Source organism: Enhydra lutris, unplaced genomic scaffold (assembly GCF_002288905.1).
Source record: "Enhydra lutris kenyoni isolate GAN:26980312 unplaced genomic scaffold, ASM228890v2 scaffoldscaffold48, whole genome shotgun sequence".
Lineage (NCBI taxonomy): Eukaryota > Metazoa > Chordata > Mammalia > Carnivora > Mustelidae > Enhydra > Enhydra lutris.
The window spans coordinates 7,903,402-7,929,854 of NW_019154132.1; the positions used below are offsets into that span (position 1 = coordinate 7,903,402).

At 51.2% G+C, this 26,453-nt stretch overlaps 1 protein-coding gene across 2 annotated transcripts; it reads right to left on the reverse strand.

Annotated features, from left to right (window-relative positions):
* Positions 1-615: 615 nt before the first annotated feature.
* On the reverse strand, positions 616-26,407 carry LOC111156644 (thioredoxin domain containing 5). Of its 2 annotated transcripts, XM_022517655.1 has the most exons (11): positions 26,105-26,407; positions 22,161-22,310; positions 16,773-16,878; positions 12,525-12,621; positions 10,234-10,349; positions 8,180-8,266; positions 7,478-7,612; positions 5,866-5,868; positions 4,315-4,397; positions 2,236-2,365; positions 616-934 (listed from the first exon to the last, which is right to left on the reverse strand). In XM_022517655.1, exons 1-11 carry the CDS (start codon positions 26,368-26,370, stop codon positions 812-814), a joined length of 1,296 nt encoding a protein of 431 aa, XP_022373363.1. In that variant the 5' UTR covers positions 26,371-26,407; the 3' UTR covers positions 616-811. The 2 variants fall into 2 exon arrangements, with proteins under 2 accessions (XP_022373363.1, XP_022373362.1); XM_022517654.1 differs by lacking the exon at positions 5,866-5,868.
* Between the last annotated feature and the right edge of the window lie 46 nt (positions 26,408-26,453).

Consider the following 26,453-nt stretch of genomic DNA (forward strand, 5'->3'; position numbering starts at 1 on the left):
TGGCCTCGGGGTGACAACCACCAGAACTGTTGTAGGAGTTAACAGAATAGTCAGGACAAGCCTTGTGGAACTTTCCATGCCCACATTTTCTGCGGGAGACGTCAAGTCTTTGTGATGCCCTAACTAAAGAAGTCTCGCAAGGGGTAACAGAAGCATGGACACACACACACACGAGATTATGGCACCAGCATTCTCTTACTCAGGCACGTGTCAGATGTACCATTGCTTTCAGGATGGCTGACCTCTCGCGAGGAGAGGAGCACTGACAGAAACAGCAAGGCCAGGGGTGGACGTGGAGGTATCTTCCAGAGGTGTGGGGTTTCTTCTGTTTTTAGATCTGCTCCAAGCTACTGACCAACCAACCACATTATGAAGAAGTCAGTTTTGACCTTCAGATCAGAGGAGTATCACTACTGTCACCTTTCCAGGACTCGTGGGCAGTCCCAAACAATGCTTTAGGTGATACGTTCACCAGAATCACTCAGGAGCCAAAAACAGCTCAGCAATTTGATTTTCCTCAACTCTATTTTAGTCTCAAAGGAAACCATTTAGATTCATCAAGAGAAGGGGAAAGGGGATGACTGATCGCCACAGAAAATATTTAGTGAAGGGATCGTGACTTATGTGTTTACTTAGAGAAACTTAGAGAATCTGTAGAGTGTGTTGGCTTAAAAAACACACACACAAAGAAGATACCGCAAGTTTAGTACATTCAGCTCTCTGAAAAACCACCACGTGAGCGTCCACAACACCTGCGTGACTCAGCTCCAGCAACCGGGGCACGCGAGGCCGGGCAACTGGCGAGCAGGTGCTACAGCTCGTCCCTAGCCTGCCGGAGGACAAAGTGCTGCAGCGAGTCAAGGTCTCTGCCTCCGTTGTGCTCGCTGACCTTCTGCCCTCCACGGAAAAGCAACAGTGTGGGATAGCCTCGTACCTTCAAAAAACAAAAAAAACAGAAGTATGAAGACCAGTGGTCCAGGTCACACACAAATTGCTGCTTAAGTAAAACCAGAGAAACTCCTCAAGTTGTGACCAGGAAAGTCTATGGTTAAATTTTTAAAAGGTACAGACCATTTGAAAAGTGCAAGGAAGCAAAGCCTTGGGGCTCCTCACTTTCCCGTCCAAAAGCACATTCGAGATCAGTGTCAAAGGAAGGACTTGCCCCCAAAAGGAGAGCTTCTGGAGCTTTCTTGCACAGGCCATCACCTGGGGCCCCAGTGAACAGGCAAGTTCTGATGCAGCAGGTCCAGCCGGGGCCTAAGACTGCATTTCTGACAAGGAATGTTGGTGACATCCAGCCACTCCATGGGCCGCACTGCTTGGTAGTGACAGCCTTGAGAATACGCATTTTCCAGTGCAACAGCAACAATGAACTTCTTTTCTAAGACGTTAAGGAACCAAAAAGAGGGCAGCTTCTAGTGAGAAGTAAATGTCCATGCTACATCTAGCCTTTTTTTTTTTCCCGAAATATTTTATTTATTAAGAGAACATGCACTTGCAAGCAGACTCCCTGCTGAGTGTGGAGCCCAAGGTGGGGCTCGATCCTGAGATCATGACCTGAGCCGCCATCAAGAGTCAGATATTCGACCCGTTGAGCACCCAGGCGCCCCAAGTCTATTCTCAAGCGAGTAAGGTAAGAAGCGCCAGAGCCTCAAAGGGCTTTCAGAAAATAATGCAAAAGTGAAAACGTAAATTGCAAATCTTTTGGGTGCTCAGATCGTGCTATCAGCTCCGGAAGCGGCAGAAGTTAAACAGAAAGACCCAAGCACAGGCTCGCTTGCTGGGATGGCCCTTTCAGGAGGAAGTTCAACTGTTTCTCTTATTCGACCATGGACTTTAGAACACAGGCTTACGTCTGAAAAATAAGCCACTCAGAGGCTTGAGACGAAGGCTAAGGTCGGCTGACTGCTGGGCCAGCCAGAGAGGCCATGGAGGTGGCACCCCGTTCCCAAGCCCGGACTCTCATTACTGCCCGGACTTCCATGCGGACAGCAACACCTCAAATCCCCAGTGAACGGTGGATCGCTAATGGGAGGCAAAAGCCTTTCCTTCAACAGAGCATCACTTTTGCTTTTCAAAATGAGAACAAAGCAAGAGCTTCAACAGGACACGAGGAACACTGGTGGAGAAGACGGGGGCAGTGACGGTCGCTGGGTGGGGCCCAGAGGACAGCTCCATGTGGGTGTGCTCCCCACGCTCAGCCCCCGGGGAGGCCTTTCAGCCACATGTACCCACCGAGTACTTGCTGCAAATGTTCCGCTCTGCAGTGCAGTCCACCTCGGCGATCTTGACCTCTGCCAGACCAGGAAATTCCTTTCTGGAGAGCTCCTCCCACGTCGGGGCCAGATTCTTACAATGACCACACCTGGGAAGGGAACGACGACGGCTTTGTGGGAGTCCTGGGTCACGCTCCCTCACCTACAGTTCACTGCCAAGCCCAGCCCTGTGTCTCTGTGTGAGACAGTCGCCAATGGCATAGAAATTTATAAAACATCAAATTCTCCCACTGGGTGCACTAATGCTTCCTCCTCCTCTGTCCCAAACAAGGAATTCACAGTCAGTCCGAAGGAGACTTCTGGATAACCTAGTGGAAGCAAACAGGTCTGGAAGCAAGTTGAGATTCTGAGACCCTGTCCAGGAAGGGGTGACCAGAGCTAAGCGGCCTACAAATGAACCAGACACAACATGAGCACAAGGTGATGGACAGGAAGCAAAACCGACTCCACGCATTTTTTTTAAAAAGTGCTTCATTTTAGAATTGATCGCTATAGTCTTGAAATTTTAAGACTTCTATAAGCTTCCCTGAGCACCCGTCCTCCTACCCGTTACTTGATCCATATAGCTTCAGGGTTTTATTAAAAAACAGAAAATAATAGGAACACTACTCAATGATGTTTTTAAATCTATTTTTCTTTAAAGATTTATTTTAGAGGGGCACCTGGGTGGCTCAGTGGGTTAAAGCCTCTGTCTTCGGCTCAGGTCATGATCCCAGGGTCCTGGGATCGAGCCCCGCATCAGGCTCTCTGCTCAGTGGGGAGCCTGCTTCCCCCTCTCTCTCCACCTGCCTCTCTGCCTACTTGTGATACCTCTCTGTCAAATAAATTAAAAAAAAAAAAAAAAAAAAAAAGATTTATTTTAGAAAGAGAGCAAGCAGGGGGAGGGGCAGAGAGAGAGGGCGAGCATCCCAAGCAGATCCCTGCTGTGTACAGAGCCCAGCATGGGACTTGATCTCACAATCCTGAGATCATGACCTGAGTTGAAAGCAAGATTCAGATGCTTAATTGACTGCACCCCCCTTTTTAAAAGATTTTATTTATTTATTTGGCAGCGAGATAAGAGAGTACGTGTAGGCAGAGCAGCAGGCAGAGGCAGAAGCAGGCTCCTCATGAGCAGGAAGCCCGATGTAGGGCTCGATTCCAGGACCCTGCGATCATGACCTGAGCTGAAGGCAGCCATTTAATTGACTGAGCCCCCCAGGCATCCACCTGTTTCTATTCTTTAAGGATAAACACTGACAAAGCGTGGGAGTCATGTGCTCACGGACTTGTCTCTGCCACTGTGGTTTCTCCTGAACACTGAGTGGCACCAGCTGTAGAGGAGCTTACTTGTGTCTGTTTAGAAATAGAACCTCACACTCTCCTTGAGACTCTGCTCTTGTAAGTGGACTGTTTGTGAAGACAAGGCATTCTTCCCATTTTACTGCTGAGAAAACTGAGGTTCAAAGGAAAGAAAGGGCATGCAGAGTGACAGCCGTGTAAATCTCGCCACCTGCCATCGTCCCCACTTCAGGTAGCCCTGGTCACAAACTGGGTGTCCTCCCTCTGTACCCTGGTCCCCGAGGACCATGAGGCCCAAAGATTCTGGTAACTGGGTAATGCATGGAATGGCCCCACCAGATCTCTGCTGGGCTTCTCGACAAGGTCCAAGAGACTAAGAAGCAAAGCTACATCGTGATGTTCGTGGTTAGTTAACCAAAAAAAATCAATCTACTTGGGAAATGACAGATACTACAAAATTCAAGTTTTATATGGCCATCCTAACTCTCCATTTTCATGTTTTCCCCAAAACACACTGAAGTTTAAAATACACTGACTCATTCTCCATAAATAACTGTTTATGAATACCACCAAACCAAACCTCAACCGAGCGGAACAGAGGCGCAAACGACCCCCTTTTCTTATTTCTACGACAGAACCCACGTGTAAATGTAGCATCTGTCCAACACCGAGCCTAGAGTGCGGGCCGATGAGGGGGAGACGGTGATGGACTCGAGCGCACTGGGGCGGAGCAGTTTCTAATTAAACAGCCACTTACCACGGAGCATAAAACTTAACGAAGGTTATTCCTTCTGCAATGGTGTCCTCGAAGTTCTTTTCCGTGAGTGCCAACACGGTGCCCTGCAAGGAAGGGAAAAGCCGTGGCAAACCCGCATCACTTAGAGCAGGGCAGGGCCATGCTTTGGGGTGGCAGAAATACAATTCCGTAATCTTTTTAAAATGCTGTCATGCAAGGTCACACAAAAATACACAACTCACATATCACAAGCCACACAAGAAGGGCCCATGAATCATCACAGGCTCCCCAGGTCCTGAGCCCAGGAGATGCTTTGAGAAGGTGGCAGGACCCAGGCCAGCACTGCCCTCGGCCAGCCTGAGCGGGTTCAGGTGCAGCTGCTGCTGTCTGGGGCCCCAGGGTTGGGAGCAGGGGGCTGTGTGGCCCCGGGCTCGGAGCCTCCCACACCGACAGGTGGAGTCCGACACCCCCACGGAGCAGCCCCCCGATGTGGGTGCACACGTGATCTCCCCAGCTATCTGCCACCTGCTCTCCCAGCACGGCGATCTGTAAAAGTGACCTTCTCTGTGTGCTGACCTCACAGCTGACGTCCGCCCAGCCACAGGCGAGGACGTGTGTGCTACCCATCACAGGCTGCGTTCTGTCTTTGAGTTCAAAGGGAATGTGCAAACCATTCATCTCCGCTCTGGCTGGAGGGTGACGGGGGAAGGTGCCACGGGGCCGTGTGCTCTAAGGCAAGCTGGTCTTGACGGTTCTTCACAGAATTACATCCACGTGTTTCTCCAAAAATGGATCTGCGACTGTCTCCAAAGAGCAAGACCTGATGATTTACCACGTGGCTAAACGTACCAGGCCTGCTCCCCTCGAGTCCAGCATCGAGGAACGCGTGGCAGCGACGGGGAGGCAAAGCCACCGAGGGCCGCGGCAGCACACCACCACCCGTCTTTATGTCCAGAAACACGACGCCACGCTCACTGAAAGACCTACTTCGTGCCAGGAAACTAACAGAAACTGGTCTGCGTGTGACGCAAACCCCCATAGGACAGAATTATATTCAATCTGGGATGCCCTTCAGAGCCACCATGACACACACGCTCCCCTAACATACGTGGTCGCAGATACACAAAATCATTTGTTTGCTTCTTAAACCAGAACTTCCACTTTGAACGAACACCCAGGTAGTCCCCCACCTAAGCATCCCACTAAGGGACGGGCTGTGGGGTCGAGGAGGCCCATTACTGTCCCCACTCCAGGACGGGGCAGATGACTCGTTTTTTTCCAATTCCAACCCACCAGGCTCGGGGAACGATGGACCCAGCAAGTCAGGATCTGTTAAGTACATGCTGAGGGGTCACACTCACTGCGCTGGCCCCGTGGTACCAGGGCACACTGCCCCCTTCTTTGCCGATCCCCTCCTGGTGTCCCAGCTAAGAACTTGGCCTGCTATGCTGTGTAGTTATAGAAACTGAAGGAGCAACATGAATATTCTGTTCTGGAAATAACGATAAACAGGCCTTACGATTCTTAGCGAGGCCACCAAGCACAGTTTTCCTGGAGAGACATTATTCTGACTTTCTCTAAAGAACGTCCCTTCCGCCCACAGCTTCAGCCTTGGCCTCCGCCTCCCCACCCGACTGCAAACACACACACCTGCGGGTGTCGGCTCCAGAGCCCCAGTTAACCGGTCAGCGGCCCTCCCCACCCACTGCCACCACAGCCCTGAAAATCAACAACTCAGAACCTGCACTCCCCGCCTGCTTCCCGGCCCCGGCGCTTCTCTCCCCCTGGTCCCAGCGCCCACTAGGCCTGCCGGAGCCCTGGTCGTCCCCTCGGAGGCCACCTTCCCGACTGCGCGCAGGAGAGTGGGGCTCCTTAAGCTTCCTGCCTCTGCCCCTCTACCCCCGGCCACAGCCTCCATTCGGGGTGTCTCCTCATCCTGTTGGCCTAATACACTGGTTTTCCATCTCTTTCTGCCAGGCAGGCATCTAAAATGCAAATTGGTCAAAGGCCCCCACTGGCTCCCAGTAAGTACAGGGCGAAGGTCAGAATCCTTGGCTGGCCGACACGTCCTCCAAGACCCGCATCCTACACCTCCGCTCTGGCCTCCCGCACCGCACCCCTCGTCCTCCTCTGCCCCCTCCCTCCACCCGACTGCTGGCCCCCTGCCCCAAACGTGCCCGGCTGAGTCACACCCACGTGCTTCTGCTCACGCTCCCTCCTCTACTGGACAAGCCTTGACGCTCCGGCAAACACCAATTCCCCTTTCAGCTCTTGGCCACACTTCCTACCCGTCTGCCCCCAGCTCTCTCAGCCCACCGTGACCGGCCAAGCACACACACTTGGGGACCCGAATGCGTGCGTTCTCCTCTGTCTGCCCCACCAGACTCAGCCCCCTTCACAAGTAGGAAGGTGGTCTTACTTGCTTTGGTTTCCTGGTGGCCAGGGACAGTGCCTGAAACATGCTCAATAAATGCGCATGTGAACCTAGAACCTTCCGCCCTCTGAACACAGACTGCCTGCCTCAGCAAAGGAAACGCACTAGGCCAAGTTGCCTCTCGGTTCCGGGGCACCATCCTCGCTGCGGCAGATCGCCCGGGGCCTCACCCAAGGGTTCAAGTCCAATTACCACAGTAGGTGATGGAAACAAACAGAAGCGGGGGTGGGGGGCTGCCTGACGGCAGCCAACTTTCCCAGCAAATGCCCTCAAGTACAGTGGTTACCGAATCAAAGGGATGAGCTTCCCAGAGCTTCTGCCACCAAATGCTCTTAGGATGGGTCTCACATCTATTTCAGAGACGCTCCTTGGTTTAGACCTTACAAGCATGTGCAATTGGCTGAAGAAAACTTCACGTGTGAAAGTCGGCTGCAGCCAGACCCCCTGTTGTCATGCGGCCCAAGCACGGGAGGATAGTGCCCTCCAGGGGCCACGGCTGGCCCTCTTTTTTTTTTTTGATTTTTTTTTTTTTTATTTGTTTATTTGACAGAGAGAGATCATAAGTAGACAGAGAGGCAGGCAGAGAGAGAGAGAGAGAGAGGGAAGCAGGCTCCCTGCCGAGCAGAAAGCCCGATTCTGGGCTCGATCCCAGGACCCCGAGATCATGACCTGAGCCGAAGGCAGTGGCTCAACCCACTGAGCCACCCAGGCGCCCCACGGCTGGCCCTCCTGATCGCAACAGGCACCCACCTGGGCCACAGGCTCAGGGGCCGGGGCCTCTGAAGGCTGGACACTCTCTGGGGCCTCCGGCTCTGTGCTCTGCAGCTGGGAATCCACGTACTCCCGCAGGGACTCCAAATCCCGCTTTCCTTTGTACTGGTCAATCTGTCCGAGGGAAGAGCCACACAAAAATGCGGTCAATCAGACACTTAATGCTCTCACTCAAACCTCGTCCCGGCCCGAGCGCCCATGTGAGACCTCCATCAGGTGTCTCCCCGGTGGGGGTGCGAACCGTGCCATGTCTGCACGCTCAGATTTACACACGAGGGTGCAGATGGCAAAGCAAACGTTTTTGCCTTGGTGACAGCTACAGTGCCTGTCTTCCGCAGGGATCTGGTCACGAAGTTGGAGCCCGCTCCAGCAGGCCAGCAGCAGACCGTTGGCCAGGGCTGGACCGGGGCACAAGTGAGCCCCTTACTGGCAGCCAGCGTTAACCGCACTCAAAGGTCATTCTGGATTATGCTAGTGCTCACTTGAGCACCTGAAATGTGTCAAAACAGCAGGATGACTGACGGGTTTTGTCAACTACCCAAATCTTATCAAGTAAGAGACACTTTTCCATTATTATGTCTGCCTTTAAACCAGTGCCCAGCAGTCCACATGGGCACCTCGCCACAGCCCACTTGGACTAAGAGAAACGCCAGCTCTCCACACCACAACCTGAAGACGTACCTTTTGTCCGTCTCGGAACCACAGAAGAGTAGGATAGCCACGAACTTGGTTTCCCGAACAGAGTTCATAGTGCTGTGTACAATCAACCTAAAGACAAAGTAAGACAACATTCACCATTTGTTTCCTCAGGAAGCTTCCTGACACGTGGGTTACCGGACACTCCAGACCTCACGTACCTGGCTTGTGGCACCTCCCTCAGCAAGGTGCAGTCTGGGGAGAGACTCCCTAAAAGCCAGCCCAGATGACACTGAGCTAAGGGGGCAGGGGATGAAATGTCCTTTAGAGAAATGACGTACTCAGCTCACCTAAAAATGCTGATGTTTAGGAAGTCACATTCTACCTGGAGCTGGTTAGCAGCTGGAGGAGAGGAGCCTCCCCTCTCTCACAGGAAGGGAAGCCTGGTCATGTGTGACCGAGGCCCACGCCAAGGCTAGCCTGTGTCCTCTCACGCCCAAACTTGGAGAGAGTTTTGGAATCAAGTAGAAGCAAGGAGTCAATTATAAATAGGAGTATTTGGTATAAAGAAAACTGAAAAGATGTCAAATTAGGATTATAAGACGTTCTTAATTCTGTTAGCTCAATTTACCAACTATCGCAGCTTTTTAAATTTATTTCATTTAAATCTCATCAAGATTCTGCCTGTTCAACACTTTCATGAAACACTTTATCCTAAGTCACTTCTTCTTTATCTCCTACTGGCATTAAGATCAGCTATGTGGGACATTCAGTTGTTCTTCACCATGTCTACGAAGTAGGATAGAAATACCACGTTCACATGTAAGACTGGAAGTCAGCAGTTAAAGTATTAAAGGGAAATCTCAAATCTGGGTGGGGGGCATTCCAGGGTCCCATCTAACCTAGCCACAGGCGTATCCAGAGATGAAGGGCCACAGCCTGGATGGGCAGACTGTGTCCGCTCATGCCTGATTCTATGAGAAACCATTACTGACATAAGCTGGAAATAATCTCCCATAAAAATTCAAAAAATAATTTAAGGATACAAGGAATTGAGAAGATAGAGGACAAGAAAATTATTACTTCCATGAAATGTTCAATAAATAAAAAAGTACCACACACGTAACTAGAACACGTAATTGGAAGTACTTAACAGGCAACAGTGAAAACAGTGAAAATCCGCTGAACTCACAACAACTATTAGAACTGACCAGGTATTTGATCCGTGCCAACCGTCCTACTAGGAACCTGACTTTCATCCACACCACGCACCACCAGTCAGGTCTCCCCGTGATTTTGCAAAGGGGGAGACTGGGTGTGGAGAAGCAGCCGCAGGCTGGCTGGGCAGGTCTATGCGGTTCCTGAGCTCACACTCCTGACCATCTCCCTGCCCTGGGCAGAGCATCTCACTCAGTGCAGTTCCTGCACACGCAGCATTACTTCTGTATACAAATCAGCCCTTTGGCAAAGTAAAAAATGAGATTTTTGTAAAAGGAAACCCATGCCTGGATGTCTGGTGGGTGCCAAAGGCTGGGTGAGATTAAAAGTGTTTGATGGCCCAGGAGCTGCTCTGGATATTTCCAGAAAATCCACTTATACAGAAGTTGTTAGACAGCACTCCTGGCTTCTCTCTGCAAAGTGGGGAAGGCTGGAAAGACTCCCGGGCAGCAGGGAAAGCTGGGGCTCACTGGAGGGGGGCCTTCTGCAGGCCTCTGTGAGCACGGAGCCGGGGCTCCTCCAGGTGACAGCTCTTGGGTGAGGTCAAATGTGGATGGCCTCCAAGTCCGGCCAGTGAACATTCACAGGCTGTGCCCCATATCTTTGCAGAAACGGCTCTGGGGCTGCCAATTCAGAATTGGCCATTGCTTCTAAATAAACAAAGGAGCCAGAGCCATAATTTATCTTTAGGCTGTGGAAAAGCCAGCACATTTGAAACCAGGCTGCCATCTGTGAAGGTGAAATGAATTATCAAGTGGCACACTAAATGGAATTAATAAATCAAGTTTGCAACTTTGCACACAGAATGAATAATGGGCTACTCTGCTAATTAATCCAGCCAAAGGCGGTCTATTTCCAGTTTAATAAGGGCTTTCACTTACCTTGCCAATCTTGACAGTTTCAGAATGTTCAAGGCCCAGGGCCAGCTGCTCCCAGGTTGGAGCCAGAGCTTTGCAGTGACCACACCACGGAGCGAAGAACTTGATAAAGTGGTCGCCTTCACGGAGAGCCAAGGCAGAGAAGGGAGAAGGAGGTAACTGACATCATCCCTTACTAGAGACTGAATGGAAGCATCTGATCTTTGTCCCCCTGCCAGTGTCAGTGCATACCCTTTAACTGGCAAAACGTGACTCAGTCGAATAAGTCTGTATCTGTGAGTTCACAGGGATCCTCAAAACAAAATCTACTCTGCCATCTCTGGAGGACAACAGGGAACCACCTCAGTATTTGAAGAACCGGCAATAACGGGGAAGGCTCGGGCAATGATCCCATCTGTCTTGTGCAAACTGCGCCACTGGAAAACCAGCTGATATGTGAGAACAAGTCTCTGTCCTTAAAACAATGAAGGAAGGAGGTTTTAATTAGAACATCAGCATCTGGCAACCCTAATAAATGAACGGACTGAGGGAAATGTATTTAAACACACCACGGGGACACAACTGGCCAAGTCCAGACTGGGAATTCTACAGGTCTGATGACCCACGTGCTCAGCCACCAGGACGCACAGAAGAAAAAGAGATGTTGGGGGGACACGTAGACTGGGACTCAAGAGAGACGTATGTGAAAGAAAAAACAATGTAAACTGCAGTGTTAGGAATGCACATTGGGACGGTGAATGACACAGGGAGGAGAGGCTGGCAGTTTTAGTCCCTGAACCGGACCGTGGTTACAGAGCGACCACTCCATCACAATTCACTAAGGTCTGTGTTTGTTTTCTGTATCTGTGTTTTATTTGACAATAAAACAGAAGGTTTTAAAACCTGAGTAACACTCCTTTGGCTAGAAGAACAAAACACAAACCCACACAAAATCATTATCTGGATACTGAAGATTTTTTCTAGGCTGTTCTACCTTGACCAGTCGATGGCCTAAAAGATGTCAGGCTGAGACCAGACCCAAATGAGGGTGTGCCTGGGGAGGAAACAAACCAGCTAGCACCAAAACGGGATCCATGCTCCCAGAAGGACGCTGCCATGCCACACACTCATGGCAGTTTTCTCACCACAGTGGGAACTCGTTTAAGGGAAATGGTGAAAACTTGATTCAAAAAATGAGCAACTGATCTGCGAGGCTGAAGCCATGTCTCTTTGGACAGGCACAGCCCTGACTAACCCTGTGCTGTGAGGTGTGGTTGGGATGTCTGGGAAGGACCGACTAGAGGAGCGGGGCAGCTGTGAGGGCGGGAGGCAACTGTTGCTCTCTGAGGAGAGTCTCCTGCGAGCAGCTCAAGGTGGCGCTTCAACAATCCACCCTTCAGGTGTGACTTGCTTAGGGAGGGACCCATCTGGGCTTGTGGGGTAATCCCCTATTGGGGAAAACAGCCCGAAACTCCACCGTCAGCGCCCTGGTCCGAATAACAACCTTCGACACGCAGGAACACGCTGACAGCATCACAGACACTCCTGCGGACCCTGAGTGTGGTAGGTCTCGACTCGCAGCGGTATGAAGTCACAAGGCCAGGCACAAGTTTAAATCCTTTTCGCGATGCTTCCAACCCAGTCTTCCGGGAGGATTTCCCTCCGTGGCAGCATTTGAGAAGAGAGACCAGGAAGGAAGCCGAATCTGCTTTCAAGTCAGTCAGTGCTGAGCCAACTGTCCAGAAATGTGTGACCAAAGGACCCACTTGCCGCTTATGTTAGAGATCGTATGTAGACCGTTTTGATATTTAGGGGACCGTTTTCAAAAGAAAGAAATGTGATACAGTAAAATATTTTAGCTGTCAACGGATTCACAAGTTATAATGGTCCCGCTAAATTCTAAGATAAACACGTAGGAGAAGCTTTTGTTTCTGCCCCAGGGCAGTAAGTGTATGATTCACGTTAATAGAAACAAACTCTCTCCTATCCAAGGACGCACTGTCCAGCTGGTGGACAAATTCAGTGTGCCTGCTCATCTGTGAGCCTTCCACGACTCAAGGCTTCGGCTAACCCTAAAACTGGCATTTCTTGAAGGACACAGACGAAAGGAGAAATCCTTTCCAAGAGGAAAAGCACTGCACAAGGATGTTCACAGGTCTCGAAGACAGAAACCATGGCTCAGTGCCACAGATGTCATCCGCGGGCCCGCGAGTGCCATCAAGGAAAAGCCCAGCAAATCGAGCAGTGGTGAACGGTCAGTCATTCTGAGAGGTGTGTACCCCGCCAGGAACAGCCGTGAGAGTCACCCAACATACCTTGCGCCACGTGCAGCTCAAAGTTGCTCGCTGATAGCTCATAAAGTCCCTGCTTGCGCTCAGGGGCTCTGGGCGGTTCTGCTTCTGGCTCTGGTGTCTAACAGAGAGAAACAAAACAACAGTCATTGGGTTTGTAGGCAAAGGCAGAGTGAAACCCACTGAGGAGGTGACCTGTGTCCGTCTAGAACCTTCTACCTCTCCTCCCTCATCTGACTACATCAAACCTTTGTGGGATGCTGCTGTGTTGAGGGAACTTAAGGGAGGAATGGACTCTCAGGGCTCTGGACCCTTCGGCAGGAAGCCCCTCAGCAGCCTCACCCTGGGACCGGCACTCAAGGCAGCCAGTGACTGCCATCCCCACCCCAACCTGCCCTCTGCTGCCCCCAAGCCCAACCGAACAGAGCAGGCAAACCAGAAGGGCAGGCCCAGCCCACACAGGCACACTGCCCTGTTGTTCAGTGTGACCTCAGATTCCACGGGGAACGCAGGATGAAGTCCCTGGCGGGCTGCAGCGCCCGCAGATACAGAAGCGGCTGAACGCACGGAGCGAAGGAGAAGCGTCAGCGGACGGGAGGGCCCGGCACGCCTCAGTGCACACAGGCGGTGGGTGATGAGACCGTGAAGGGCTGGTAAAGGGACAAACGGGGCAGAAGGGAGGACAAGGCAGGCGCCTGGCAGGCAGTGCCAGAGAAGCATAGAGCTGCACTCTTTACTTCACACCACGGAGTCCGGGACAGAAACCCGCAACACGGGAGTGAGAAGCGGCTTTTCAAAGGACGCTTCTGCCAGCATCTGAGCAGGCAGCGTCGTGTGCAGCTGGACGGTTACCACAGTACCACATGACTCCTGACCACGCAGCTCTACAGCTGTGGCCTCCAGCCAAAGCGACTCAAGGGTGACAAAAAGATCACACAATCACCATTTTGCTACAGACACATGGATGTAGGTTACTCAATTTTTTATCTGGCAGCTCATGTTTCTCTGAAAAAGAACACTGGGGCGCCTGGGTGGCTCAGTCAGTTAAGCACTGCCTTTAGCTCAGGTCAGGATCCCGGGGCCCTGGGATCAAGCCCTGCTTCTCTCTCTCCTCCCCACTCGGGTGGGCACATGTGCGCTCTCTCTCTCAAATAAAATCTTTGAAAAAAAAAAAGACAAAGAATATCCCAATTAAGTCATTAAAAGTTTAAAAGTGCTGACAGCTCAAAGCTGTGCAGAGTTGTAATCAGAAAGCACCAGGAAGATGTTCATGCAGCTGTGGGCCTGTACAGACATGCAAAGTGCTAGGTACTTCCACAAAAAGATGCCCAACAGAATGGTGACTAGAGTCAGTGAGTTCCCAGAAGGTAAGACACTCCATGTCACCTTTTGTAAGATATTCAAAGGGCTTTCCGTATTTTTCATTGTTAAAGTGCTCATGTACAGCACTGAGGGGGCACTGTCACTTCCTGGGCCCCGTGGCTCGTATGGGGGCAGCCCCACTGCTGTGGCAAGAACGTGGTATGTCACAGACACGAGCACACAGGCGCAGACACGGACACACTCTCACCCTGCTGCTCACAATATCAGCTTACAGATTCTTAAGAAAGTGACCAGGCAATATTCATCAACAGCCATAAAAGAAGTCTGCCTTTTTTTTTCCCCCCTTTGCATTGCAATTTCATATCCAGTAATAGATTCTAAAAACATCACCCAAAAGTAGGAAAAAAATGTCTTTTACAAAGATTAACATGTTCCTTCTGTATCTCTGATTAAAAAATTATAAATAACCTAACTATCCATTGACAGAGAAGAGTGGAATTGTGGCAAATCCACATGACAATATAAAATACTATCAATATAAAGATGTAACCATATAAAAATATTGTTTGTGAAATGAACCATGTTTATATGACTAACCGTTTAAGAAAAAAAAATACAGAAACAAACAGGGCAATCTCCAAGTTGGGAGTAGTGGGTCTTCTTTTGAGCTTCTTTAATATTGCCACAACACTAGGGAGGTAATCTAAATTTATCCTATTTCCATATACAACATCATCAAGTTACTTAGATACAGATAGAGATGAAAAACTTTTTAATAAGTTTCCACATACAATAAAAAGCAAGTTCTTTGGAAAGAATTTTCGGTTTGCAGTATCAGGTTTGAGTGTTTGAACTTTCCTCCAATCAGGCACATTGCCACTGTTTCCAGCAATTGTGGGAGATCTCTACTGCTGACACGGGGATCCCACGCAGCCACGTCCCTTCCGCCTGGAGGGGACACAACCCTTACCCTCAGCCCTTCCTAGCCTGCCATGGGGCTGCCACCACCCAAAAAGGGAGCTTAGGGCTCCAGATGAACGCCTTCTGCCATCCTGATACTGGCTACTTGTTTCCTGAATAAAGTCATCACAGAAGGCTGACTTTTTGGTGGAAATAAATATTGACAAAAAATATAAATGTATCTTGAAAGGTTCTTTTGAGACTATTAACCTCTCTTTAAAATTGGCATCCTCCAATCAGAGAACAATTTCACAGAGGAAACAATGTGTAGTTTAAATCTATATGAAAGTTCCACCTGCTCATGTAACTCTCTGGCCGTGACAAAGATGCAAATCGACTCTCTGAGAGGTCTGTGGTTTTCCCTGTTACCTAAAATTAGATAAGTCTCTGCTTCACACTCACACAGTGCCATGCAGTTAGAGGGAAAACGACACCCAAGTAGCAGGTGGTTTTCTGATGAAGCATGACATCTACACAGAATGTGGGGGAGGGGGGCAAGGGACCACACGGTCACCCGGGAAGTGACTCCAGTAGCAGCAGAGGCCCCCAGAACCTGCTGGAACCGCACATGGGCACGGAGCCCCTTCAAGGCAGGAGTGCCTACCTCACCCGACAGAGCGGCCTGACTTAACTGTTCCACTGAGATAACACGGAGAGACGTCAGATGCTCTCACCGTTTCATCTGAATCACCCAGCATGGGACACTGGTCATCCTCCCAGACCCTAATCAACACACGGCCACAAACCGTCCATCCCAACCTAGCCTCCGTGGGCCTGAGCACTCTGCATTAAGTAGAAGGCACCACACACGGAGGGACACTTACTGGTTTACGACCAAAACGATGTGTGACAAAACTAAGACTTCCGACATTAATCTGAGGGAGAAGATTATACAATTTTCTTAGTGACCTTCTACACACAGCCATGTCTTTAAACAGTACCTCAGAAATCAAAGTCTCCACCATTTCCTGGTATCATTACCCCCCGTGCAGGGAGGGCCATGAAGACTCTGAGAGCATGAAGGGTATTTATTCGATGACATGCTCAGCAAAGCCAGTGAGCACCTCGGGGACTGAGAGTCCAGGGGAAAAGGAGGGGGCACCCTGTGGTACAGCTCGCGGCAGCAAGAGAGGGCTAAGGTTGGCCTGGACTGGAGTTCGGGCTTAGGCCTGGCCTTGACCCCAAGTCAACCTGTGACGCTCAAGAACTAGTGCCAACTGTATACATGTGGGAGTGGCACAGAGACTGATGTTAGTTAACAAGTAGTTAACTGTCAGTTAACAAGTAGTAAGTGCGTATCTGTGAGACATGCACTGGGACAGTCACAAATGACAGTCTCCGAGGGCTGACTCTGCCACCACATGAGGGCCAGGAGGGCCAGTAAGACCGCACAAGGTTGGCAGGAGGGAGAGAACCCCCTTAAGTCAGGGGAGCGGCACATGGGACCATCTTCATTACCCTCCTCCTCCTCATTCATACATCACGCATACTCTTCTTTCTACATTTATGCATCTTTGAATATTTCCATAATAAAAACCTTTGTAACAGGTCATCTTTTTCCACTGAGGTATGCAAAGCAGTAGAAACAGAGACCAAAAGTAGACGGTGTGGTTGTGAGGGGCTGGGGGGACGGTGAGGGGGTACTGGTGTTCAGAGGGGACAGGGTTTGAGTTCTACATGGTGAGAAGAGGCCTGGGAACGGCTGCTCAACAGGGTGAATGCACCCGAGTTCATACCCTGAATCTGTACATTTAAAAAATGGCTAAGATCATCAGTTTTGTATCATGTGTATTTTACCACAGTAAACAAAAACTGGAAGGGAAAAAAAGTTCATTTTACTTACAAATGTCAATTAGTTGTAAACGAATATAAAGTTGCTTTGAAATGGGAGCCTTAATTTTTCACCTGAACTGGCCTCTCTGTCACCCTGGAGTGTGGAGAAATGAGGGAAGGGAGAGGGTGGGTGGGGGGAGGCTCCCGTGAACTCACCGCGGGCGCTTCATTCAGCCTCTGCAGCATCCAGTTCTCCAGTGCCTGGAAGTCTCGAGGCCCCTGATACTTCACAGCTTCTTGGCCAGGCTTGAAAAACTTCAAGCTAAAAGGGCGAAAAAGGACAAGACAGAGGAGATTTTTCAACCTGTCAGAGGGGTCTGCGTAGACGGCACCGTCCCGTGGGGATGCAGTCAGCACCGCCGCCAGGCGCAGACCTGCCACCCTGTGCCGGAACTGGAAGAAAAAGGAGAACACATATCCACTTACTCCCACACTTTTAAAGTTTCTTCCCTTACTCAAGAAAAATAAGAGTGAGCAGAACGCATCAAGTCTATGAGGCCGTGAACGAAACCCCAAGTGCATTCGGGGAACAGGCCTTGCGAGCTTCTCCCTGCTGGTTGTTTGCCATCCTTCCTAGGGTTTAGAAGTTATTACATTCTGCATTTGTTAAAAAAGCAAAACTGTACTAGAAATAGCACTGTTGTACAATAAATGTATTCCCAGGCCATCCTATCTTATGACAAGGTATATCTTGTCATATAAAACAAGAATATCCAGGTTCTGCGAGAATTTACATTTCCAGCTTTGAGAATAGCCTTGACATTGGTTAGTGTGGTCTATGCATTCCCCGCAGAGAAGGAATCTTCTTTTCCTCATGTATTAGCCTCGGACGGTATCTGCACATAGGATACGGAGCGCTTCCTTCAGTGCGCGAGCAGAACACTCTGCCTGGGGCCGACACTGCACTTCTGGATCCTGTGCCCTCCCCCTGGTAACGGAGAAACACGCTCAGGATCAGACCTGACAGAAGGTGTCAAGGATGGCGGGAACATAGTGCGGCTGACAGAGGAAATGACACACAAACTAGCATTCTCTGGCCGGCTATGCGTCGACATCACCCCTCCCTGCCTATGGCACGTGGTGCACGTCGGCAGCTTGGGCTGTGGCAGCCGCTGTCAGAAGTCAAGACATGCAGAGATCGGAGCCGTGCGCTTTGTTCTCAAAAGGCCTTAAAAATGAAGGTTCGTGGGGCGCCTGGGTGGCTCAGTGGGTTAAGCCTCTGCCTTCAGCTCAGGTCATGATCTCAGGATCCTGGGATTGAGTCCCGCATCGGGCTCTCTGCTCAGCAGGGAGCCTGCTTCCCCCCTCTCTCTGCCTGTCTCCCTATCTACTTGTGATCTCCCTCTCTCTCTTTGGCAAATAAATAAATAAATCTTTAAAACAAAACAAAACAAAACAAAAAAACGAAGGTTTGTGCTGTGCATGAAAATCAGTGCAGGGGCTGGAATAAAGCATCACAGGCTCCCAGGCCTCACTCCCCGCCCCCACCAAAACCAGATCCTGTGACAGACATAGGAGATGCCTATTGGACCTCCAGTGAAGAAGAGAGGCCCTGCTTCCTCAGTGGCTTTTACCTTTACAAGCCTAACAAAAAGCCAAACTCTAGCCAGTCCAACGAGAACACCCTAAACTTCACGGACTTTAACACTCCGAGTGACTGGGAAGCATGATCTCATGATTACGAAAGCCCGCACCCGCCCCTGGGGCCTCGGGAAGCTCTGGAAAGCTTATTCTCACAGAGAGCTAGGAGATGCTTCATGCACACAACCCCCCACCCCCAACCACTGTCTCTCTTCCAGTGGGCACCTCCCCCACCAGGGCTCCTCAGAGTGGAAAAGGAGCAGAACCCTCAAAACACTCGGAAGGACCAGCACTATCAAACTTACTCCCCGGGGCACCTGGGTGGCTCAGTGGGTTAAAGCCTCTTCCTTAGGCTCAGGTCATAATCCCAGGGTCCTGGGATCGAGCCCTGTATCAGGCTCTCTGCTTAGCAGGGAGCCTGCTTCCCTTCCTCTCTCTCTGCCTGCCTCTCTGCCTACTTGTGATCTCTGTCAAATAAATAGATAAAAATCTTTTAAAAAAAGAAACACACAACAAACCTCATTCCCCATTTCTCTGTGAACATTTAAATGCTGGAAACCTAACCTGTGACTTTTTCTGATTTGGTCACAGGTCAGGTGTGTCAGGTGAGCAACACACAAATAAACAATGTTTTAAAATCTCTTCTGGTTGGACTAGAAATCTTTCCAGCCTGCCCAAGCCTCCTTCAGTTCACAGAGCCTAGGGATAGAATTAGGGTTCCCTTCGCAGACCTTCCCGCCTGACCAGGGTGTCTGGCCCCAATCCTCACTGTGGATGGGCTGAAGGAGGTGATGGGGAGACGGCCACAGGGTCCACGCCCTACGGACAGCCCCAAACTTCCACATGGGAGTCTGCTTTCCCTGGTGATCTGTTTGTCTTTCAAGGAGACTACGGGAGAGAAAACCTCCATGTGTGGGTCACTCTGGACACCTGTGATCAAGGTCCTAGCACCACAGAGGAGGTAGTGTTCCTGGATGATTTGTGTCCCCCGAAGCAGATCTGTTGAAGTCCCAGCCTCCTGCCCCTCCAGTGCAGCCTTCTTTGGAAACAGGATCTTCAGAGAAGCAAGCAGGTGGCAATGAGGCTATCAGGGCAGGCCCTCGTCAGGGGTCCCTAGAAAAAGGGGAAAATTTGGCCACGTAGAGAGACACGCGCTGAGAAAGACGGCCCCGTGAGGACAGAGGACGGGGTGCAGCCCCCACCAGACACTAGGGAAAGGCAAGAAAGGATTCCCCTCTGGGTTTCGGAGGGGTTACGGCTCTGCGGATGCCGCGACGCTGGGCTGCTGGCCTCCCGAGCTGTGAGACAAGAAGTTTCTGTTCTCTTCAGCCACCTGGTGTGTGCGCTCGGTTCGGCACGGGCAGCAAACCTCCTCTGGCCCTGCCTGGCTCGGTTTCCCCAGAAGATGCAGACTCCTTTACCAGCTCAACAATGGTGACCTCAAAGCACACTGAACCTCCCCAGGAGCGTGAGAACCCGAATTTCCTCCCTGTGCAATCCTGTGTTTCAGTTAAAGGAGCCGGTGACTCCACAGGGCGTGCTTGCATCCGAATTCGTCATCTCCGTGTTCATCATCTGATGCACCTCCCCGAGACGGGCCCCATGCCACGGGAAGCAGAAGCTCCCACAGGTCAGTACACGAACACCCCCAACGGACGCGTTCCACTGCAGCATGCCCTGCCTCCTGCATTCTAGGAGAAAAACCTGTTCTCGGGCACTTGTGCAGGGCTGTGAGGGTCATAGAGTTCCTTCCCCAACAATGTTCAGTGTCGTGTGAGCACACTGCAGTTCTGTAGAAGGACACAAAACCAGTGCACGGTGTTCCTAGAGAGACCGTATCTTCTAAATCAGGACACATGACTCAGTGTGGCTCTTTTAAAATCTGTGAATAACAGGGCACCTGGGTGGCTCAGTCAATGGAGCGCCCCACCGTTGATTTTGGCTCCGGTCATGATCTCAAGGTCATGAGATCGAGCCCCGCAGCAGGCTCTGTGCTCAGCACAGAGTCTGTCTGCTTGTCCCTCTCCTCTGCTCCTCCCCCTGAATGCTCGCGCTCTCTCTAATAAATAAATAAAATCTTTAACACCTGTGGAAAACATCTGTGGGGTAACTGATGTTGCAGCCAGACAGCTCCTATGACCGGGTCCAGGTGGAGCCTTCTGCCGCGCCTTCTGATGCCCGTTACCACTTGGCCTTCTCAGCCTATCCCAAGTCCTGTCTTGCTTCCCAGTGGTGTGGCTGGTGGCATACGCCACATGGCCACCACGGCCGGCTACTTAAGAGTGGACACGACAGCTGACCATCTCGGTTGCCCCTGCACTTTGAAAGCAACAGGCTCTCAGCAGGCAAATCTCTATCTCCTCACCTGGTCCCACTACTCACTGATGGCTTCTTTGTCTGAGCTGAGTCTCCTTTAGAGGCGAGGCTATGAAGCACAGAACAATCATACCTCCAGGGTTGGTACACTTGGTAGGAAAGTTTCTCTCTAGTGATATGATCTGATCTGAATGATGAAACCCAGCTTAGCAGCAGTCACCAAAGACCAAGAACTCCAGTGTCCTTTACGAAAAAGCCAAATTTCCAAATGTTAGGGAAGGCCTTAACATTTATTGGGTATGCTCAGATCAGTGTTTGCAAATGTGCTATTTCATGTACCATGAAATCATGCATCAACATCCTCCTTTACAATCAGGTTAAACCACATGGCCAGGGCTGCACGATAAGCCACCGGTAGAGCTGGGTTTCAGACACGGCTTCTAGGTTCCAGTGCAGAGCTCCTTCCCCTTTTCCGTGCTGCCTCTCGGGTTTGAAGACAGGCCCAGGTTTTATAAGAATTTACTCCATTCATCAATTTGAACAAAAAGTTTGGGAGTTGCAGTGGCCAACCCCCTGCCCCCCAATCTTTTTGGGAACATCATCTTCCCTGTTCAGGGGAAGGGCTCTTCTCTTTAACACTCACCTTGTGGCCAGAGAGGGGCTGCTGCCCTCCTCTCTGGGCACAAGAAGTGCTTCTGGAATGAACACTCCATCCAAGCGGGGCCATTCAGTGGTGAGCCCAAGCCCTCCATGACAGCAGACAGGTACAGAGCTGGAGAGTTACGTCACCTTAAGGGAGGTATGGGAAAGAAAGGCCCCCAAACCCAGGGAGCTGAGTCTCAGACCTTCTTCCATGGTCTTCTAATTAATGCCCTCTTTTGCTTCTCAAGCCAGTTTCAATTTCTATCTCTTAAAACTAAAGAATTTAACTGTCAAGGGAGTAAGAAGCATCGCTTGTCAGAACTTCTGGATCCCACTTTGTCAACTTTCTTTCCAACAGAAACGGCTCCTGTGCTCGTCACATGGGAAATTACTCCAGGAAGGATGCTTAAGGATAACAGAGTGACCAAAAACTTAAAACTGATGACACGGTACGCTCATCACGTTGAGGGGTGAATGTCACACCTGACAGGACACCAAGGAGGCTGCCATTTTTGTCACACAAACACATTCCTTAAAAATAGGAAAACCCGGGGCGCCTGGGTGGCTCAGTGGGTTAAGCCGCTGCCTTCGGCTCAGGTCATGATCTCAGGGTCCTGGGATCGAGCCCCACATCGGGCTCTCTGCTCAGCAGGGAGTCTGCTTCCCTCTCTCTCTCTGCCTGCTTCTCTGTCTACTTGTGATCTCTCTCTGTCAAATAAATAAATAAAATCTTTAAAAAAAAAAAATAGGAAAACCCAACACTGATTAATGAAAGGCTTTTTCCAAGCAAAGCAGAAGGAGGCATCTGACAGAGGCAAGACACAGTGCGAAAGACGCTCTTGCCCTAACGACAGGGACCGGGCGCTTAAATTTATCATCTCCTCACTCCTTGGAACTACAAAACAGAGGACCAAAAGTTTAGCCTGAACTTTCTTTGGCCGAGTGCGGCTGGCAGACGGCTGTGGATAGGCAGGCGATGCAGGGGACGGGGCCCCGCCCACTTACGTGGGGTATCCTCGCACGCCCTGCGCGGAGCACACATCTGAGTCGGCGGTGCAGTCCACTTTGGCCACGTAGACCTTGGCGTCCTCCATGCTGTTGTACTTGTCTCCCAGGTCATTCCAAGTGGGCTGCAGGCGCTGGCAGTGTCCACACCTGGAACAAGGGGAGCGAGCACGCTGAGTCCCGGCTCAGAGGCGCCGGCCCCACCTGGACCTTTCTTTCCTCTGCCGCAGGGAAGGACGGCTCACCTTCAGGACACAATGCACTCCCCTGCCTCAGATCCCCCAGGGAGCCCCTGCATGGTTCTCAGCAGGAAACCGAAGCTCAGCAAGGTCCTGGGCCCACCACCCGCCTTGCTCTAGCCCCCGCTGCCCTCCCATTTGTGCTCTGTACACCTGCACCCACCTGCCCTGGCAGTCTGCCGGGAGCCAAATGATACCACGTGTGGCTTTCTAGAAGGGCCACAGCATGGCTTACCCCTGGAGATCGGTACCTGCTCTCTCTGACACTCGCTCCCTAGACCCACTTGCCGAATTCCTGTTTGCTCTCTTGGTTTAGTTTGGGTGTCACTTCTTCCAAGAAGTCAGTTCTGACTCCCCAGGCTGTCTGGTGCCCTGCTCTGCTTCTTCTAGAAAACTCCCTGGCTCCCCCCTCTTCTGCAGCAACTGCTCACCATGATGGCTCCCTTTTAGTCAGGACTCTCTATACTAAGTAAGTATCTGCAATGGAAGGTGACCTAAAAGTTCATTCAATTCTCCATTTTCTCTCTAAGAAGCATTATTTAGAAAGGTCTATGGCTACCCAAACTTCTAAGTCTGATGTCACCAAATGTATACTTAGGATATTGACTCTGGAGTTACTGGTACATTTTTAAATCACCTACCATTTAAAATATTAACTTGGGATTCTTGCTTTTTGCTACTCTTCCCATTCCTTGACAGCATCAGCATCTCTCCCATCACTAAATTCACTTTTTAAATCATATAACTGATGACCTTCTTTAATTATCAGCTATCTGCAATGCACTATTTGGAGGCTGTGTGAGCCGGTGCTGGAAACCTCGTCTCGAGCTTCAAGTACGGTCAAGAATTATATGGCACATTGCGTTTGTTTTCTTTTTTTGCTATTGTTGTTGTTTGTTTTCATTCACCTGGTGTATATTCATGATGTCTACAAAGTAACAAAGTTGCCACATTGCTTTTTAAAGTAATCTTTAAAGTGCTTGCTTATAAAAACACCCAGGGGCGCCCGGGTGGGTCAGTGGGTTAAGTCTCTGCCTTCAGCTCAGGTCATGGTCTCAGGGTCCTGGGATCAAGCCCTATATCAGGCTCTCTGCTCAGCGGGGAGCCTGCTTCCCCCCCCCCCCCCCGCCCCCGCCTGCCTCTCTGCCTACTTGTGTTCTCTGTGTCAAATAAATAAAATCCTTAAAAAAACAAAACAAACAAAAACACCACCCAACACTTAAAATTGTCAATCTGTCCTCAGACTAATTTCTCAAGAAAATCACTGTTAAGTTTCTTTGCCTCTTTTTTCTTTTTTCTTTTCTTTGCCTCTTTTCTTTTCTGACAGTGGACGTCCACTATCAGCACTGAACAGGTTTGCTTCCTGCTACTGTGGCTTCCCTGTGCAGCACTTTGCTGGCCAGCCAGGAGAATCCCCACTTTATAAGTAACTCAAATACAGGATGATTCCCTCTTTTCTGGAAGATAAGAGTGAGGGAAAAGCAATGTTACATGTAAATTATATTGTTATATATTAAGTTATATAATTTAAATAGTGCAAGTGCCATGAAGACCGGCATTGTTCTTTTTACAGCTGTATTCCCAGTACCTAGCACATGTTTGAAAGGGACTCAGTTTGGCAATTTCTTAGTGATGGATCCACCCACAGGTGCCATGTAGTCAGCGCTCTGGTTTGGGACCCTTGTGGCACCTCTGAGACAGTAGCTGAATTCATTTTGTGGCCATGTAATAGAGCAAAGCCACCTGGTCCTCCCAAGGAAGTGTCCCCAGCCTTGACCTCATTGTCACCAGATTCAGCATGACCTGCAACTGGACAGACAGAAGCTGTGGCCTGATGTTAGCCCAAAATCCACAGCAGTAGGACAACGTTACATCTACCAAGTTCAGAGCAAAATATATAGGGCAGGTATTCGTTACATGCCACCCCTGCCCCCTAAGTCACATGTGGGCTTCCGATATTCCAGAGACGGAAACTGCAAAGAGATGAGGACCAAGGGGTAGGCCACAGCATATTCTATCTGTGCTCCAATCTGTTCTTAGCTTCTAACTTTTAATGCCATGTTTAAATATTTTGTAACAGACGAATAAGAAGCAAACAAAAACTTTAAAAGTAACTTTTCTGTGAGCATCCATCTAAAAAGGAAGTTCCTTAATACCGAGTCCCAGGATTTGCCAGTCTTGTCCCCCACTCGGTCTAGGACTAGAAGGTACTGAGACTCCAAAATTAAAACTTTATTGGCACTGCATGGACTTTAAACATCTACAGGTCAGTTTTTCTTTAAAAAATAAAGAAAAAAAATCCATGGACTTATTCCACTGAAAGGCACTCCAGTTAACTGGTGTATTTAATTGAAACAGTTACTCTGAGAATATCCCTTCACAGAATAACTATTAAGATGGAAGGATTTTTTTGTGCTACAAAGTATTTTCCAGACCACTGTAGCCCTAATCCTTCAAGTCCGGCTGGTTTCTGGGAAGCTGAAACACAATGAACCCCACTGATACATTGTTAATACATGACAGCTCTGACCCAGACCTGCCCACCCAAAGACAACTCCAAACAAATTGAAATACAGTAACAGTCTCACTATGAAAAAAAGAGAAAAAAAAGTTTCCTCCAACTTCAGCCTGCACATTTTCTGAACAAGCCATTTTGCTTGGGCATCTTTCTCTTGCTTCCTACATCCCTTTCCCACATCTCCCTGAGCCTCTCTCCGGCTCTGGGGAAGAATGCCAAATGCTGCAATAAGCCTGAACACTGCCTTGTGCCCTAGAACTGGCTTTCGGCTCTGCCCCACGAGAACTGCCCTTGGGGGCATGTAGGCCCTGGAAGGAAAGCACTACCTATGCTTGTGTGAACGTCAGGAAGTCCTTCCCGTAAGACAAATCCCAGGGAAGGGGCCTCTGGTGTTGGCACAGAGGCCCACACTGACGCCTCCACCGGAGAACCAAGGCAGGAGGAACCCTCTGCTCAGCTTACACTTTCCAGAAGACCAGGCCCCAAGAGAGCAGAGGGGTGGAGGTGCCAGAGGGCAGCCTAGAGCGGAGCGGCCCGAGAGCACACCCGGCCACACGGAGCTGCCTCGGGGTCCCGGGCATTTGCACTACTCTCGGCTTCCCGGGGTAGCACAGGAACCACCCCCCCTGCCTGGGCCACCCCTTCCTACCTCGTGAACACACGAAGTAGGAAATCCCACCTTTGCGAGTTCTATTTCTCAACTAATCCCTCGTGCAAGGGATCTGCCCTGCAGCGAGTGCACGGAATCCGACCTCCGCGCGTCCCTGGCCGGAACCCGGTGGCCGCCGCACGTGGCGCACGGGGCGCGGCCGCACCTGCAGGCCGCCGCCTCCGGCCGGCGCAACAACTTTGGGAAGGGGCTGGGGGCTGGGGACCGGCGGGGTGGCCCCACAGGGCGACGCCACCACACGCCCCTCCCCCGGTCCGGGGAGTCGGGGGCGGGGGAACCCGGAGCGGGGGCGGGACGGCCTTTCCCGGCTGTCCCCTCGGGGCCCGCCCCCTCCTGCACCGCCCCGGCCGCCCTGCGCCACGTCAGCCGCGAGCGCCCACGCCCCCGGCCCGAGCCCACCCCGCGCCCTTCAGGCTGGCCGCGGCTCCCGGCACCCCCTGCCCCCCGGCTCGGTCCGCCCCGGCCACCCCCGGCGCGCAGGGTGCGGGGCCCCGAGGAGAGCGGCGCGGCCAGTTACCAGGGCGCGAAGAACATGACGAAGTGCGCGGCGCTCTGGATCCCGTGCGTGAACATGTCGGCCGTGTACAGGTGCTTGGCGTGCGGGTCCTGTCCGTCCCCGCCGTCCGCCGCGGGGAGCCCGTCCGCCGCCGCCGCCCCCGGCTCCTGAGCCCAGGCGCCTCCGCGCCCGCCGCCGCCATCGCCCAGCAGTAGGAGCAGCGGCAGCGCGGCCAGGGCCAGCGGCCGGGGCAGCGGCGGGAGGAGGCGTCCGGGGCGCGCGGGCATCACGGCGGGGCTGGCGCGCTCTCGCCACGGCGGCCGGTCCCCCTCGGCGGCGCCCGCCCGCTGCAGCCCGCCCCGCGCGCCGC